General features: G+C 38.4%; 1 protein-coding gene across 6 annotated transcripts in view; it reads left to right on the top strand.

Moving 5' to 3' along the window:
- The first annotated feature begins 466 nt into the window (after positions 1 to 466).
- The window catches only part of LOC133116628 (RNA-binding motif, single-stranded-interacting protein 1), a 47,415-nt gene continuing 29,527 nt past the window's right edge, over positions 467 to 18,354 (top strand). For 2 of the 6 annotated variants that reach the window (XM_061226417.1, XM_061226416.1), the window contains exon 1: positions 14,253 to 14,568. In XM_061226417.1, coding sequence (XP_061082401.1) covers positions 14,518 to 14,568 — 51 coding nt within the window. In that variant the 5' untranslated portion in view covers positions 14,253 to 14,517. Of the gene's footprint in view, positions 627 to 8,986; positions 9,149 to 14,252; positions 14,569 to 18,354 lie in introns of those variants that run through there. The other 4 variants (XM_061226414.1, XM_061226411.1, XM_061226415.1 and 1 more) reach the window with 4 other exon arrangements.

Below are 18,354 nucleotides of genomic sequence, written 5' to 3'. Positions count from 1 at the left end.
ATAACGTCCACTCCTGATACACAAGACCACATTTCATTTGTAATTAGAATGAGCTTTATCAAGTTAGGATATTATAATTTACACATTTACTGTATTCTGACCTTTTGTTTGACAATGTGAAGATTGTTGAATCGCTTTTACATAATGTATGCCTTCATCCACGTGTCTTCCTCTTCGTTCTTATTAAGAGCTGACCTGTATCGCATTTCTGAATGTTTATATGGATAGGCTATAATCTGTTATAAGATACATAGTTAGCCTCCCTTTTAAATGTAGAGTGTAGAGTGATGCAGTATCTTTTTCATCCGGACGAAAGGTCTGTCGTCACCACCGATCATACTGATCTGCTTGATTTACAAAAATATATGAATTAGGGGGACGATAAGTTGCAGGGCACAAACATCATAATCTTGGCTAATGGGGGTGCATGCCCTGTGTGTTTAACAGACGGTTCTAGGGAGAGGTCTTTTGGAAACTGAAACGAGGAAAGCTAAAGGACAGAGGAGGCACTGAAGTAATCTTCAGTTCCTGCGTTGCAGGCATAAATCTGTATCTTCATGGGAAAAGTGTGGAAACAACAGATGTATCAGTACTCGTATTACTACCCACAGTACCTGCGAGCTACGGTACAGTAACAACGTTTTATTTATAAAGTGGAAATACTGAACTGGGGCGTTTCTGGTGCTTTGGCTATTCTTGTTGCTGAAACGACTGTTACAGCTTATTTTCGGCATCTCGTGCCCCATTTTAAAGATGTTTGCCAATACGTTTTCCTTAAAATAGTCAGTATTTATGTGGTTAATGTTTCTCCATGAATGTTTCTCGTTTTCTAACAGTTTTATCGAACTGTCTTTATGTTCGTTTATGCGAAGTGTGTTTCATAGATTTCTGTGCGATTCCTGCTGCTCCCCTCCATTGACATTGTTTTAAGGGTTGGGTTAAAGCGTTTAATTTCACTGCAAGGATTAAAAACGCGTTTTATTTAATTTTAAGACTTTATATCAGTTATTTAGAACGGCATCATTGGTGTGAGTACTTCCATGATTTAATATCTGTCAATATCTATACAGTAATAATAGGCTTTGGACAAACGCATTAAAAGTTTAACGGAGTAGCCTACACAGGATTATTTGAACAACATCATATCCAGAAGTTATTTAGTATATATAGTAATGCAAATAAACACTCAACTTTGCATTTAAATGATGAGGTTACCTATACATATGTCGGCTAGCTCTCAACATGATTGGCATTATTTCGCTGCCTTGTGTAATATGTGCGTGTGCAGTTCAAGATTTGATCATTTTCCACGGGCAGCAAATGTCACCAGGTGCTGGCATTATGCAAATGTGACGAATACAGCCCAGAGTAATCAACGATAGCAACAATAAAACCATTGGCTTTTCTACCCGATCTGAAATTATGAAAGAGTTAGCAGTGGGCCTATAATTTCGAAATAATTTTACATTATTTTATATTAAATTTTTATGATTGACATCTGGCAGCAATTTATCATAGTAGCATAGGCTATGTCTGATGTATTGTCATCCATTCAACAAATATAAAAGATGTTTCTACAATGTCTTATAATTTTAAGATATTGTACAAATGGTTTAGTAATGGTTTATTAATTATGTGCCCTTGATAACAAGAGTGGCCCTTGGGAGTGGCTATAGTGTCATGAATGTTTTATAGATGTGCCGGGTCATTTAATGACATTTAATAATCCATCCGTTCAAACCTCAAGGAAGAACAGAGTTTTGTACCCCTTCATCTCCTACTATATCATTGAGCGAGCGTTTAAGACGGCAGAATAAAGGTTCTAATATCGCTAATGTGCAGGCAGGTGGCTCGCTTTCCCTCAATTATTCAAGAGGAAAAAGAGTTGTAATGGCTCTCTAGCTCCGTGTGGGCAGCAGCCTCTTATGAACCTCTAATGTTGATCTTGGTAGTTAGCTACATAATGCACTTTGTATTGATCAGGGTAATTAGAAAGTTGCTCAATTGTGTGCGACCATCTGTCATACATGTTTCTGTATCAAGGGATTATTTATCTTGTTATATCTCATACCTCATTTGAAGCAAAGTTGCTTTTTGTTTTAGTGAAATGCCAAGCAGCTTTGTAAGAGAGATACAACAAACCATGCACAACCATGATGAAGGCTTAGTAAATCTTCAAGCATGTGGTAGTTTCTTCAGTCTTTGTATGTTCAAACCGATGAAGGATGTGAACATGTATGTTCCTGGATTGTTGTCCTGCTCTGTATGCGGAGCACTGTTTCTTTAAACTGTGGTTAATGGCATGTAGAAAGTGTTCAGGGTGGGCTGGGGACAAAGGTCTCACACTGTAGCAGCAAATTCCTTCTTACAATGACCTGGACTCTTGTCTATTTCCAAGAGGAAAGCATAGCTTTAAAAATCTAGAGAGCGGTGGTCTAGTTTGCGCGGAAGGAAATGTCTCTGTGTGGAATCAGTGCAGAGAATGATTCTGCAGTGGGACAGCCTCTTTGCCATTTCTCTCCACAGCCGTGTGACTGGATAATGGGTGTGGGAATAGCTCTGACAATGGCAGACACTAGTACAGAACACGCATCATTGCAATGGGCTACCTGCTTTGACCTTGGGCCAAGTGCGAGGAAATGCTGCGCTTTTGATTTCATAAAAGGAATATGAGATATATCTATAATTTATGTTTATAATGGAAATGACTGTGCGGCTGCCGCCATTGAAGAGGTCAGGCTTGTAAAGGTGATTTTATTCCAAACAAGACAACATGCATAAATAAAGAAATAAATAAAAAATAAATAAATCTGACTATGAGCATAATGTAGGCATTTGCATTTATATTGCTAGATATATCTGCCAGTATAGAAAGCAGTATGGCTTATGGTGGTTTTGGCTTTGGATTTGCCTAAAATATTCCATATTCTGGGAATATATAAGGCTGTTTGACTGTTATTAGGCTTCATTTGTGGAAAACAAATAGGCTTATATAACCTTTTACATTAACTAGAGCTACTGATTTAATATATATTTTCAGTACACAGATACCTAGGCTTCTAACTCAAGAGTACATATGTTTAGGTAATCATTAAATATAGTAGATTCTAAATAATTTAATAGATTTTTTTCAAATTTCATTGACGTTTTTCGTACTTAATCTCAGGAACACGGATTCACTGAGGTTAAAAGATTAAGCATTCACAGAGACATTCGTTGCCTCAATACTGGGAACAGGTTTTCCAACGAGCAAAGAAAGAGACCTTTATCTCGTCAGCCGTCACTGAGATCTCCGTTCTCTCCCACGATTCCAGGCCACTCCTTCAGGCAGCTGAAATACTGGCTGTTGACAAACAGACGTGCTTGTTGGCCTCATCACCACAAGCTCACGACGAGAGAGCGAGCACATTAACGTCCATAGGCATCGCACACAGAACCGCCGAACAATGGTATTATGCTGAGGCTGAAAAAGCCTTATACAATGTTTACAATAAAGTGTGCGGGGTTGCCTGGCAGCGGAGTGTACACAATTAAACAGCATAGTTGTACTGCCCTTTTTGCAGCGCGGAGCTGAAAGGGCTCCCATTGTGCTCATATGATTCTCATTCTTGAAACTTTGACATAGGCAGAATGAGGGCACAGTGCAGAGTCATACGCACACTGCTCTCTGTAGTAGTGACTCTGTCTGGCGTGTGGAAGCGCTCATACTCGATAGCATGCTCAGAGAGCTTTGGCTTTACTTATTTTTATCAGTTTAACATGTGAAACATGCTCCCTGGGGCAGTATTTGGTGGAAAGAGTTATAGAATTGAGCTGCAATTTTCACTGTTGATTAAGCTATCTATTTGTTCATGGGAGAGAGATATTTTATTTATTAGACTCCTAATAAGCTTTATTTCCATGGAAAGGGAAAAATCGGATCAAACATGAAAATATCTGTGGTATTTTGTGTTTGTCATTACAAAATGTGCAAATTTATGGCAGACGGGTTTCTTTCTGCGTTAATGTGCCGTATAACCATATAGCTCATAAAAAGCTTTTGGAAGAATGTTATGAAACATTGAGTAAGAAAAATCTTCCCACAATATTTTAATTATTAAATCTGTGTATTTGACATAGAGTATTGTGAATTTGTTTAACAACCACATGTTGGTTCAATGTAATACAACAAAGATTGTAATCAAAATATGCTTTACTGTGGTCAATTAAAAAATATATCCAGTATTTATATGAATTTTTAGTAACATTATTATTGGAAAGGTATCTGTCATGAATGATATAGCATTATATTGTATATAATACATATTGTATATATGTAGACCTTTAATGTCTGTCACCATATTGGTTTTAAAATTGTTTTAACTTTATCTCCCTTTAAGTAAAGGAAATGTGAAAACCGTTATCACGTTAGGCAATAATGGTTCATATCCCCAGTGGAGATCAATAAAATATCAGTACCACTGTTGAACAATATCCAGTAATTACATGCACGTATTCTTAAATGCAGTGTAGCACCTTAGTAACTCATTGGCCAAGGTGTACTAAATGTAACAGATTTCACGCAATGCAATATTGGTAATTACTAGTGTCTGTTACTGGAGTGATTATATAGATGTCATGGTACTGTTTGAAAAGAAGCAGTCCTAGATCCAACACTGACGCTCACTGCCATTTGTTCACAGAGAGAACAGCTCATCAAAAGGAACAATAGTGCCTTTTGTTTCAGCATTAGTTGGAGAGTCGTTAATACAGGGACCTGTCTAATTAACTACAGACCTTTACATGTCAGCAAACAAGGGGAAACTATTTAATGCGTTTCTTTTGATCTGTGTCAAATGTTTGTGTAAACACTCCTGAAGATCTCTGAATTTTTAACAAAATATGGCATGTCGTGTAGATACGGGTGAGGAGCTTCAGTTAATCAACCATCAGAATGGGGAAAAAATCTGATCTAAGTGACTTTGACCGTGGAATGTTTGTTGGTGTCAGACAGGGTGGTCTGAGTATCTCAGAAACTGATAATCTCCTGGGATTTCACTCCTGAAGATCTCTGAATTTTTAACAAAATATGGCATGTCAAGCTTACAAGAATATGAATTAAGAATTCTGTTCAGAATATGTCATGCAAATGGATGTACCTTAGATTTTTCAGTGACCTGTAGGATTTCTACAGGTCAAATAGTTATTTGAGCTGGGTATGTTTCTTTGCAGCACTATATAAAATGGCAATATTGAACTGCAGACACTTTTATTATTAATGGGTTGTCTCTCCAACATTACTCCATATAAAATGACAACATGAAACAAAAATCCTATTAAGCATGTTTGATATTTAAATCTACTACATACTGTATACTACTGTATACTACAATGTATATTTACTTAATAACAGAGTTAAAATTACTTCAGCATACAAATAGAGGCAAACAAGAGGCAAGCCAACTAGTGTCAGAGTTCAGTTCAGCTAAAGTTACAATGGATTTCACATAGTGTTCAGTTCTTAACAACCAAACCAACTATCTGCTTTTTAATTCTGCCTATGGCACAGTGTGTGTCTTCTCACCCCCATCTCACAGAAGAAAAAATCGCAATATTGTGAGCATTCTTGCGGTGTGTGGAATATGATAACACTGCTCCTTGTATAAAAGGTTCAACAGCAGTCTTTTGGAGCTGTGTAATACACACATTCAAATGAGAATCAAAATGAAGGAGTACCTGTTAAGAGCAGCTGTGAAAATATGCTGGTTGCTGTGGTGACTTCTAATGGTAGTTAAGCTTTACAAACTCCAAAATTAGAATCAGTTCAAATCTCCAAATGAAGCAAGCAATTATGGAATTTTTGTTTTATTCAAAAAATAAATGTTGTTTTATTCATGGACCTACTATTCTGTGACTGATTGGATGTGGTGGCTTCATGTATTGTACTACTTAAAACAGTCAGCCATCTTAAAAATAGCTCCTAGCTTAAAGCTTATCAGCATGCTCTTCCTGGGTTCTGTATCTAAAATGCCCACAAACCGTTCGGAAAGAGCAATGGCCAGATCTCTGTTCTAACATTTAGCAATCCCATAATTGTGCAAAAACATACATCATGTCATGTGAAAAACAGCTTGGGAAAATTGCAGTTTGACAGTAAAATATGCCTACTTTGACCTTTTTTTAAACTTGAATCAATATAAAACACATTGAAAGCTCAAATAAGATACAAAAAGCTGAAAAACATGAAAACTATGCATGTGGGCCTTTATAATGAATGGGCCATTCTAGGTTTGTCCTCCTCTCCTGCTGAGTCTTTGTCAATTTCACAGTCATGCTTGTCTTTTAATAGCTTGCTGTAGAACATGAACAGCCCAGAGGAGGTGCTACTTCTCACAGAGGAAACTGCGTCTGTGTCACCTGGAGAAAGCCCAGACAGCCATGGGGTGTCACAAAATGTGGTAAAGACACATATATACACTCATCGAGCACTATTCATGTGATTATCTAAGCGGCCAAATTTATTTATCTAAGTGACTTTGACCGTGGAATGTTTGTTGGTGTCAGACAGGGTGGTCTGAGCACCTGCAGTTGAATTTGTAAATTAGCTAATGCTTTATTGTTAAAACCCAGTGCCTGTGTATGCTGAAATACTTTGGGGTTTTTCCATGATAAATGGTTACTTTCACATCACAAAATATAATCCTCCCTGCTGCTGTGCTCAGTTCCATATGCACCTGGGCAGATTTGCCATGTTCTACCAGAGCCATGTGTTTCTTAAACCTACACAGGAAAAGGTTCAGTCTTCCGTCAGTTCTAACAGAGTTTGAGTCCGGTGGGTATCATATGTACTTCATCAGATTTGTCTGGACATTTAACAGTACAGTTCAAGCTAGTGTAGCTTGAAGTTTGGAAAAAGTGCAATGGGAAAAGTGTCTCTAAGCTTTAAGTGGTTCAGCAGCCTGTCATGGGCAGATTCATCGCTGAATCCATGTGGACAACATCTGACAGAATGCAAGCTGTTAAGGCAAGGTGAAGAACAACAAAACAGTGTAAGAGGGAAACAGGACAGCAGAGGAGTGCCTTCACTTAAACCTTGTACTGAAACTGCTGACATGAAGGTAATGCTAAAGTATTGGAACAATCAAATTGGTTGATTTTCCTCTGTACAAATCAAAATTCTTCCATCCATTTTCTACCCCACTTATTCCTGGTTACGGTCACAGGGCTGGAACCTAACCCAGCATGCACTGGGCGACAGGCAGGAATACACCCTGGACAGGTTGCCATCCATCGCAGGACACACCATTCACTTATACCTACCTACTTATACCAATTTAGAGTTTCCAATTAACCTAGCCTGCATGGCCTATCATCAGCACGGAGTACAGATATGCGAGATTGGAATTTACAAAAAAACAAAACAAAGTTGAGCCTGTTGGGTTCTGAAAACAATCCTTATCGATGGATGAGGCAAAGATAAACCTTTACCATCGCGATGGAAAGACCAAATTGTGGAGAAAGAGAGGGACTGCTCTGGATCCACTGGCAGGCATGGTGGAGGCAGTGTGAATGATGGCTTGGGCCTGTATCTGGAGCTGATTCAATGGTCTTTACTGGTGATGTAACCAGTGAAAGCAGCAACACAATAACATACGTGTACAGACACATATTGTCCAGCAATATTACGAGAAATGCCAGCAAACCCATTGGATGGACGTTTATCACGCATCAGGTAAACAGCCCAAACCAGGAGCTTATCAGGAAGAACAGGTGGATATTTTTGACGTAGCCCAGTCAGACACAGGATTTGAACTCCATCTAACATGCTATTCACTTGCTCAAAGGAAAACAGCAGTCCAAAACCCCAGAGGACACCCAACAACTGAAAAGGCCAGCGGTAAAAGTTTGGCAAAAACTTTCACATCATGAACCTAGTGATATTCTTGAGTCGCAGACTGAATGCAGTCATCAAATGAAAGGGGTATTTCCATTAAGTATTTACAAGTCATTAAATTTATACATTGTCCCAATACATAGGCGGTTCATTGAAAATGAACTGGAGTTAAAATATCATTACATTATTAGTTGAAATAGAAGCAAACCAGTAGTGTTAATAATTTTTAAAAATATCCTTCTATTGGTTTATAATTGGCCATACTATTCTCCTCCTTCCCCAAACAATGGAAATAATTTTACTTTTAGGACCATCCCAGAGAAGAAGGCTTTCCATTTTAGCAAAATTATATTGACAGATAAACGGCATAAAATGATATTCCATCTTTCCGTGCTGTCACTCAACTGTAGATAACCTGTCACCTGACCTCTGGTGGGGACAGCCTTATGAGGACCTGTGGAAAACAGCATGTTTACATTCACACACCCTTCCTGGGAGGAGGGGGGAGGGGGACAAAACAAGAACAAGACTTTTCAAAACGCAGTTGCATTCTTTTGTAAGCAATGCCAGAACTGTTGTATAACTTGCAAGGCTTAACCACAAGTCTAGCTTCACATTCAAGCTTCAAATTCACATTGGAAAATGGTCACTATCTGTGTCCATTGGCTTAGATTTAGTTTCTGCTGGAAACTCGGCTGGTACATTTTCTTTCTTTCTTTTTTGTAATTTGATATCCCCACATGTTTGGTGCATATTTGGTTCTCTGAGATTACATCACGCTTTTAGAATGTTTTTTTCTCCATGTTGAAATGCTGCACTGTTTTGCAACAGCAGCATTATTTCATGAAGCTAAAGCACATCCATAATATATTAATAATTTGTGAAGTCTTGTAATGTCAGTCCTGAAGTCACTTTCTCAAGAATTTTCACCAAAGCTGTTGTTTGTTACCATTTGGAAGAACGTACATTTTTCCCAATGTCAAACTCAACCTTCGGTTCCTCATAGCATGGCTTCCTTCCCGAACTCTTAAGTCATTTGCTTTCTGCCAGTTAAACATAGCTCTAGAAAACCGTGTGTGTCCCCACCCCCACACTGAGCCCTCTGGCTGTCGGGTGTGTGGATCCGTTCTGAGAGAGGCCTCTTCCTGTGCAGCAAGCACACACACACACACACACACTTGCAGAATCGCTAGTGTGTGACTCTCCAAGATGCTTCTGTCAATGTCTCACAGGGGTTACAACTCCCGACTCTTCTGCTCCCGCGCAACAAGCAAGGTAAATCCCGGACTCGTTCTGTCCCCGGCCTGCCCTGTGGGGCTCCTGTTGCCCCTGAGAACGGCTCTGCGGCAGGGCTTTGGTGCACCTCGAGGAAGCGACCAGGGAGGAAGTAGCGGGGAGAGAGGTTTAAGCCTTTAAAAGGAAGTCTTGTTAAGCTGCGAGTTGCCATGTTCCGAATAGAAGCTGCTCTACTTGTTTTGTTATTGTATCTAAAGAATGTGCACCATGTTTCCTGCCTGGAATATTTGGGTTGTCTTTTATTTCATATGGTGCAAGGGTTGCCAAAGCAAGCACCCATACCGGTGTGTCTCCTATATGGTACCTATGGTGCGTATCCAAACTGGAGCTGGACTGTTTGGTCTTATAAGGACACAGCAGAATTCAGAGAGATGGTTTCCCACAGATTTCAGTCTGACAGGGACTCACGATTAAAATAAAAGGGATAGAGAGAAGGGGAGGGGTGGAGCTTTCTGAAATTTCAAGCTTGTTTGCCCTGCTGATTCAGCAAGAGCAGCTGCATTGTGTCAAAACAGCCTCCTCAGGAAATGATCTGTGTCAGGTGTGTGTAATACACTCATTGTGGGCTTTTCTGTTAAGCTCACTGGCAGGTGAGCTGTTTGTTGTACATCATATGTAATGGATAGTTTTGGTACCATAACGAACGTGTCAGAGAGGAGCCTGTACTGTACCCACCAAGCCATTTACGTGTATCTGTATAGTAAGCTCCATCACATGAGATGCAAACGACCTAAGAATAAAATGTAACATGACTGGCTAAATTAAGCTAATTAAAAGCAGTCTGGCATCATCACATGTAACCATCAATGACAGCAATTTCAAATGGGTGAAACTGCTAATTAAATTCAGGCTATTAAGCTAACTGTCTTCAAAAACTAAGCCACCGTGATCGATGACTAACACATCCTGCTAGTTTTTAGCAGGATGTTCTCAAATAATTGGACGGATGTTAGACCAAAAAGCTATTTTAGTCCTTAACCTATTTTATTTGTGTCTTTATCATAACACTGTAATGAGAGTTCAGTAAAAAAAACATATGGATGATCTCCTGGTAGACTTATCTCTCTCTAGACTCCTACGTGTCATGCACCGTAAGGCTCAATAGAAGATAAAAGGGGCGAAACTCCACTGACAGCTGAATTGAACAGGATTGTGTTTTCTTTGGCTGGGCCCTAAAGGGTGTGTTCTGCAGTCATTATCAGCCCTCTGGCCTCTTTCACACAGTGACCTTAATATTGCTGACTCAGATGTATTGACTCTTTCTAACAGTGACCTATTGCCACCACATATTGACCTGGAAAGGCCCCTGTGCTCGTTTTTTTTTGTGACCTTTGGTGTACTGCAAGGGACATTATATTCTGTGTGATAACCCGAAAGAGTTACCCATCAAATATTAATCCGCTCAGGTGACTGAGGAAGTAGGGGAAGCCATCTTGCTAATTAATAATGTATAAAATGCTTATGTCAAAACGATTTGGATAAAAAAACGCTGGTTGATTCCTCGATTTGAACAGTAGCTCTTGAGATTTAGTTTTTTCATCTGATGTGATTCTGGCCCCATGTTGACATTGTTCTGTATACCGTGATCAAAAGAGCAGATGTTGCAAATCTTATTGGCAACTGCTTCAAAGCCCTGGACACACAAGAGCAAACAAAAGCTCACGGTGAGATTGAAAATGAGCACCATTGCCTCTGTTGCACTGGGTAGAGGAGCTGTGTGTGTCACAGCCATAAGAGTGATTTTGGTGCTGTAAGATATGATGATAACCAAAACTCATATCCATGCAAGGGTGGCAGCTGAAGGTTATGATTTAGGCTCTGAACTGTTACAAAGACATTTAATAACCCTGAGGGTTACTTTCATCCCAAATGGAATGAATACTAATCCACTAACCGTTTTCAGGCTTCAGGTAATCAGTGATTGTCAGGTGAGCTGTTCCTCCCAAAATGTCACCATACAGGCTCTTCTTAGAAGCCCTTACATCCGTCTCTAGTCCAGTCACTGGGCTGCCGTGTAAGCTCTACTAAACTGATCCTCAGTGTGTGTGAGATTCTCGGTAATCACATGTGCATAACCACACTGAAGATCTGCCAGTTTCTCAACATGGCTGCCTGCCTGTTATTATGCTCTTATCTGTTACTGTACAATCCTCTGTGCACGTTTTGATTTAGAGCATTCATTTGCACATACTGTATGAGCTGGTAAATTTCATAAACACATATATTTTTAGGCTTTTATGATTAATTGTTTTCAGGAGGAAACCTACCGCATAGGTCTGACTTTAGAGTTCAGAGTACATGGAGTGTGTTCTGAGTGTTAAATATGGATGAAGCACAACAACAAGAATAAGAATGATATTCAATCAAAGCACAATTAGACGTCCTGTGTGTTATACTTGTGTATTGTGTATTTATTTGCTTGTAAAAACAGGTAAATGTTAGGAATGCAAGTTAATATATAAAAAATCATTCATGTATTGTCAAAATCCATGTGTATTATTTACTATTATATCCGTAATGCCTTAAGGTCTAAGGTACTATTTCTGAATATATTTGAACTACTTGGATAAAGAGGGCATTTTTATCATATACATGTGAATGGAAGATCATGCGGCAGGAGGCAGAATTCCTTTAAAATGAGAACAGAATCTTCCTGTTTTTCTTTTTATTGAACTTTAATATATTATCTTACATAAGATTTTGACAGTTTCATCCCAAAGGAAAAGAAAATTGTGAATAGTTTCTTTCAATGGGGCGAGAATTTACTATTGGACAGGACATTACATGCAGGTCAAAACCTGATATTAATTTTAAAAAACAATACATCCCATATTTTAGTGGGTATTTAAAAGTATATATTTAATGTAAAATACCAGTAATATAAATCTAAACATTTTTCACAGATTACATTTATTACAGTGATAAATTGGTATTGCAATGAGAAAAATTGGTACATTGGAAAATTAGACCAATCCTATATAATTACATGGGAGTATTCAAAGCAATCTTAAAATCTTTCATATAGTCTATTACTGAATTGTTCTATCCATGTATCTTCTATTTGAAATAACGGTTTGCAAAATAAATTGTTCATTAAAGTTGGGATTTTTTCCTAGGATAAACTACAAAATGCCCTGGCTTTAAGAGTATCTTTGTCTCCCTTTATCCTAAAATCCATATTCAGACATGGATGCACACAGTCTGGTGTGTGTTACACCCATAATTACTTGTGTCCACAGCCTTCTGCATTTAAAATTCAGGAACATGATCAGTGTAAATATCAGTAAGGTATCAGTATCATTGTGCCTGCCCAGAGAATGCCATGTATGCCATCAATAGAAACATTTTCTTTAAATGGGAATCCTAGCCACAGGACACCATTTTGTAAGTTTTGCCCGCCAAGTTAATTCAGCAATATCATTATTAATAGATTATGATATTTTGTTATTTGTGACTACTGAAGCAATCTAGGAATCATTTATTGAATTAGCTGCAGGCAATGCAATCTTACTACCATCGGTTTACAAATCACAAGGGTGTGTGTGTTCGTTTCTGTCAATATCAAAATCATGAAGTGTATTGTTCATAATGGAAGCGGGCTACATCTGATCTCTGGAAGAAGAATGATATTGCAGGTGGAAACATTTAGGCTAAAAATGGCAGCTGTCCTTTTTCATTTTATGATGCTACTTTATATTTTGTTAAGCAATCATTGTGAAAAGGGATGTATGTTTGTATACTATGAACATTGAGTAGTTATGAGGTCCTGAGACATCCCTGGCATGAAATATTCTGGGGCCACCTTGTTTATCTGTGTCTCAAATGATTAAAGTCTGTGTGCGCATCAGTGGACCTGCCTGTATGTACTGCATGTGTGTCAGTGGGGCGGGAATTGTATTAAACTCTTCACTTTGTGCTTAGATAACCCCTAGGCTATAAGTGAACTGTGGCTGCCTGCATTACCCCTTATGGACCTCCCAGAAACACACAGGGGTGGCCAAAATCTAAGCTGTCTGTTTTACACGCTGAAAAATCCTGTACATAACTTTTAATGCAGTCATTTAAATATTATGGACACGATGAGCAATAGCAGTGTTGCTCTTAAATATTATCTGAATGTATTTCATTCACTAGGATTACTTCCGGCATGTCCTGCTGTACAACATAGTTTCTGCTAATAAACTCTGGTCTTTTAGCCACTCTTTTTCTTCACAGAATAATGACAAACACAGTGTAACTTCAATTAGACAATGACTTACTCATTGAAATGTAAATGTAATGGTACTGTGAGCAGCATGTTTAGTTACTTCTTTCTGCCCAGAAAATGTTCTATAGACCTACGGTGTATACGTCTGGCTTGTGGATTAGTTAACCATTTTCACTCCTTTAGATCTGCTACTTTATTTCAGTGAGTTGTGCGTTGTTTCCCAAAAGCCACAGTGATTCATGATTTAGACGCCATATACTGTAGAACCATCACAAAGACGTGACAAAAAGTATTAATTTCAAGTTATTACTCGTGGATTATAGTGTGTGTTGTGCTTTTATCTTTTATAATCGCGTAAATATGTCGATTAACTTGTTTCATAAGATTTCTTCAGCCTCATACCGAAGAATTAGCCAGTTGTCGTTAAGCTTGTCATGGTCTCTTCTTGCCTTTTGAGCATTCGAGGCTAATCAAGAATGAAATGAAACGCCAATTTATGCCATCCTTTGTTACTGTCGCTGTTTAAATTCTCGCATAACTCTATACCGCTTTAACTAGAAAGAACCCGGCGGCTGCTTTATGGAATGTGTGGCATGCTAGAATGAACCAAGGGCTGCCAAAAAAAAGGATATGGTGGTGTAACAAACTGCCAAATGTAGAGATCCACACGCTTGATGGCTAATGTGGGCTCAGTTGTTGTTTTTTCCGGATTAGGTAAAGTGAGTTGCATATTATTCGTTGGTGATTATATAATCTTTAAACAAAGATTATGTTTCACTGTCTCCGGATTCTCCCTTGATCGCTCGCTGGAGTGGTTTCTTCCTCAGTAGGTGGGTCCTTGCTGTGGGGAACTGAATGCAGATCAATGAACTCTGCTAAATGGTCGGGTTGGGTGACCGAAGCAGGAACTGAATCTTGAATACATTTTCATCTCGCATTGGCATAGTACCTATTTCACTGGCAACTACAAATAACCATAGCAAGACGGATTACGGGGAATTGAATTAAAACATTTAACTCTATGTTGTATAGAGTCAAATTTACAACTTTACCAAGACAGCCCTTGGATACAAATAAATATAGCTAACGTTAATAGAAATAAATAAACAAACAGTTACATTGGGAGAACTTAAAAGTGAGGATGATTTTTTCCAATACAGCTAACCCCGTGAGGACGACATATCGTAAACAGGTAAGTTAGAGCTAGGCCTTACTGTAAAGGGTCATAGAATTGATAGCTGGCTAGCTAGCAAGCTAACTAGCTACACAATAGCTAGCAAATAAGCTCTGGTTTTAATAATCTTACCATCAGCTAGCCATGTAACTTAGCATAATTCACGGTTTTATACGAATCTCTAATGTGGTTCATTTTTAGCATATATGTATTTTAATTATGTGTAGTTATTGTTTTGCATAATAACAATGGTACTGTCACTTTAAACGTTCCCAACTAGGCTTTACTGATAGTTAGCAAGCTGAGCAAATCTATAATAGCATAGATTCAATACGGTGGTCATGTTCCGGGGATGTTGAGTTAAGGCGAAGCCGGGATCAGTTGTCCGCCCACTATTTTCAAAAGTATTTTATTACAGTTTTAAATTCAACCATGCTATTTATATATTATTTCCACGACTTTAGCTCATTTTGTATTTGGTAGGACTACGATTAAAGGTATAATATCATTTCCCCTGTCTAATGTTACTGGGAGATAATTGCAACACAATTCGAATCACTGCAGAGAAAACTAACATTATTTTCGTAGCGAAGTTACTGTATAGATATTGAAATTCTATAGATATGGTAGTTCGTTTACTTTTACACGTAGGCTGGATGACGGTCAGAAAAACACAGCGGACTGAAAAGTGTTTAAAATGAATACTGTGCCCTGGGACAGGCGGTGTTCTCTCTAATGCATTACTTATTATCGTGTAAGCGATTTCTTTTCCGGTTGTTGTTGTTGTGGTGTGTGTGTGTCTGTGTGTCTGTGTGTTTAAATTTATTTTTATAGCCCATGCGATTTGAAAACGCTCTATTTGGCAGATTTTGCATTTCTATCCTTTTAGGCTGTGTTGAGGTCATGGAATTAAAGTGAATGACCTTGTCATAATATGGTGAAAAGGTAAAATAATGTAAGCTAACCCACATTTTTTCTTCATCTAATGCCCATACTCATTTAAAAATAATTATCTGGGAAAAAAAGAACAGACGCCATGAATTAACAAGGACATAAGTTTTATTCAGTCCTGCTGTGATGCGGGCTAACATCTGAGCAGATGAAAGCCCCGATAGCGTGGAACACCTCGGGGTTATACATATTCATGAGGCGTGGTGTCATAGCACACTGGGGCGTCCGCAATACGCTGGGAAGGGGCTGCTGAGGGCGAGGTCCGTTACTGGCAGCCCAGTGCATTTTGAGTGCGGATAGGATGAGCTCTGTTGGTCTGGAGGAGGCTGATAAGATGCTGCTCACTCCAGCCTCCACAGTACCCTGACAACAGGATCTGAAACAGTGGGCTGTGAGGCCTTTTAAAGAAAGTCTGTCCCCAGATATGACTGGGAATATAAGCAGTACATAAAACCTAGGACAACTCAGGCTCACCGATCAAAGGTCCTCTTTGTTCACAATTATCATCAGTTTGGAATGTAATGAAATCACAAGGATGTGGAAGTCTGCTTAAATTGTTTCCACACTGTTAAAATTGGGAGTGCCAACCCAATTAAATAACTGTAGGCCAATATCTAGGCTATATTGTGAACAGTTTCCAAGGTACTTGAAGGTCTTGTAAGTCAACTGCTCAAGGAGCTTTTGTGCACAAATGCTATTTTATCAATAGTCCAATCTGGTTTCAAGAAGGAGCATTGCACCATTAAAGCTAATTCTATTTCTGTTTCCCTTGATAAAAACAACATTGTGCAACATTTTTTTGACTTGTCTAAAGCTTTTAATACATGTGACAACAATATTCTAAAACAGAGACTTTTTAATATTATCAGAGCAAGCAGTTTCCTGGTTTTCTAACTGTCTCTCTGATCTCTGTGCACCTATCTGTTTCTAAGGGTGTACCCCAGGGTTCAGTGCTTGGGGAACTTTTGTTTGTTATTTCTATAAATAATCTGGGCAATAATTTGTCAGATGTGAATATTTGTTTTTAGGTGAATGATACTGTCATATTGTTGTGTGCCTACTCTTCTTGTTGTGTGCCTAGCTACATTCGCAAGTCACTTCTGATGTTATTCAGAATAGCCTTCTTCAACTTGTTCGTAATGCTATAAAAACCAAGCTCATTTTGTTTTCCAACTGAAGGAATAGCCTAGGCCAAATAATATCCCTTCTATGGTCACTCTTGAGGTAATGGAGGATGTTATCATATAACTGGGTATTTTAAATGACTCCCTCATTTATCCCTATGTACAACACACAGAGAGAAGGCTGAGACTTTAATAGAGTTTTTATTTTGCAAATAAGTTTTGTTTTTCTTTTAAAGCCAAAAAGAGACTTGTTGCCATTATGTTTCTATTTGTGTATTATGGTTTATAACAAATTGTAACTCTCTGTTATATCTACTAGGGTAGGCTGGCCTGCTCTTATCACCCTTAGACTCAATCATTGGTCATTTATATATATATATATATATATATTTATATATAAGCCCATTCTTCATTCTTGGTCAAAGTGTTGGACACTATGTTTGATGCTCCCAGGAATGTTTTATGCATTTGCTACCCTCTGCCTGCAAAAGGGCATTCATGTGTCCTGCATTCTGCTTGGAATAGCCTAATTTAAGGATTTTATTTCATTAAAAATGGAGGAAGACTCACTAGAAGTTTTTACTCTCTTTTATTGCACAACTTGTCTTTTTACATTTTATTTGTGTTTTGATTATAGTCAACTGTTGTTTGAATGTTCTTTTTATATAACTCTGTTTTTTATCTAGCCGCCCGCTGCCTGCATTGGCCCATTCTCTCTTAGGAAAGAGATTCTTAATCTGAACAAGTCTCTTTTGTTAAATCAAGGCTAATAAATACATATGCTCTGCGAGAGATTTCAGAGCAAGGAGTCTGTAAACCAAAGGCATAATCAGGTGATTGGTCTCACTGTTCATCAGCAGATCCAGTATGTGGTCTTTACAAATGGTGTCATACAATAAGATCTCAAACGGATTGGCCCAAGATGAGCCCTAAGCAACAGAGTGCATCTGAGCTCTGGAGTCAAATAACCGATTAGCTGCCTGCAGGCTAAATATCATAACTAATTTGGCAGTGACACATTTAATTATGTTAATGACATCATCATAATTACCAATTAGTGTATCCAATAAAAACAGGCAATCACTGGAATGTAATATTGAAATGTGATTGGGCACAAGAAAATGTGTGTTTAGCAATAAAAAGAGCAAATAGCCTACTGGCTCTAAATGGCATATGGGCCTTTGATTAAAGTAAAATACTGAGTTATTTGCTCTGCGTGCTGCAATGTTTAGTGTTTAGTGCAGCTACAGAACGCTACTAGTTCAGTCAGATATATTCAGGCCGATCTGACGTTTAACCTTTATCCAGCAAAGAAAGAGCAACTCAGAGGTTTATGCTTTTAGAATGCTAACCGGGAAAAGTGTTTGCAGACTTGCCTGAAATTTGCTTCGTGAAAAATAGCCACAGTCAATACACACGCACACACTCAGGGGAGGTATTACTGAAATATTTCTGTTTGGCCTTTATGCGAAGGAGCAATGTAGTGAGTGCAACATTCACAACATTCACAACATTCACAGCACTGAATGTGATGCAGAGAATTCATAGTGAATATTAAGCTTACTATATATATTAGAAACACCGGAGAGTTAGTCTTAAGTGTTTTTGCATCACATAGTGCAAGGGCATGCCATATATGACAAATAGCTGGGAGCTGAAATTTGATATCTTTTTCCCCTCACTACCTTGAGACTGTGTTTGGGAAAAGGTTCAGAAGTTCATCCCGTGG

The sequence above is a fragment of the Conger conger genome, chromosome 17 (assembly GCF_963514075.1).
Source record: "Conger conger chromosome 17, fConCon1.1, whole genome shotgun sequence".
NCBI lineage: Eukaryota > Metazoa > Chordata > Actinopteri > Anguilliformes > Congridae > Conger > Conger conger.
The sequence above is the reverse complement of the archived record's forward strand: the minus strand, read 5'-3'. Positions and strand labels throughout refer to the sequence as shown.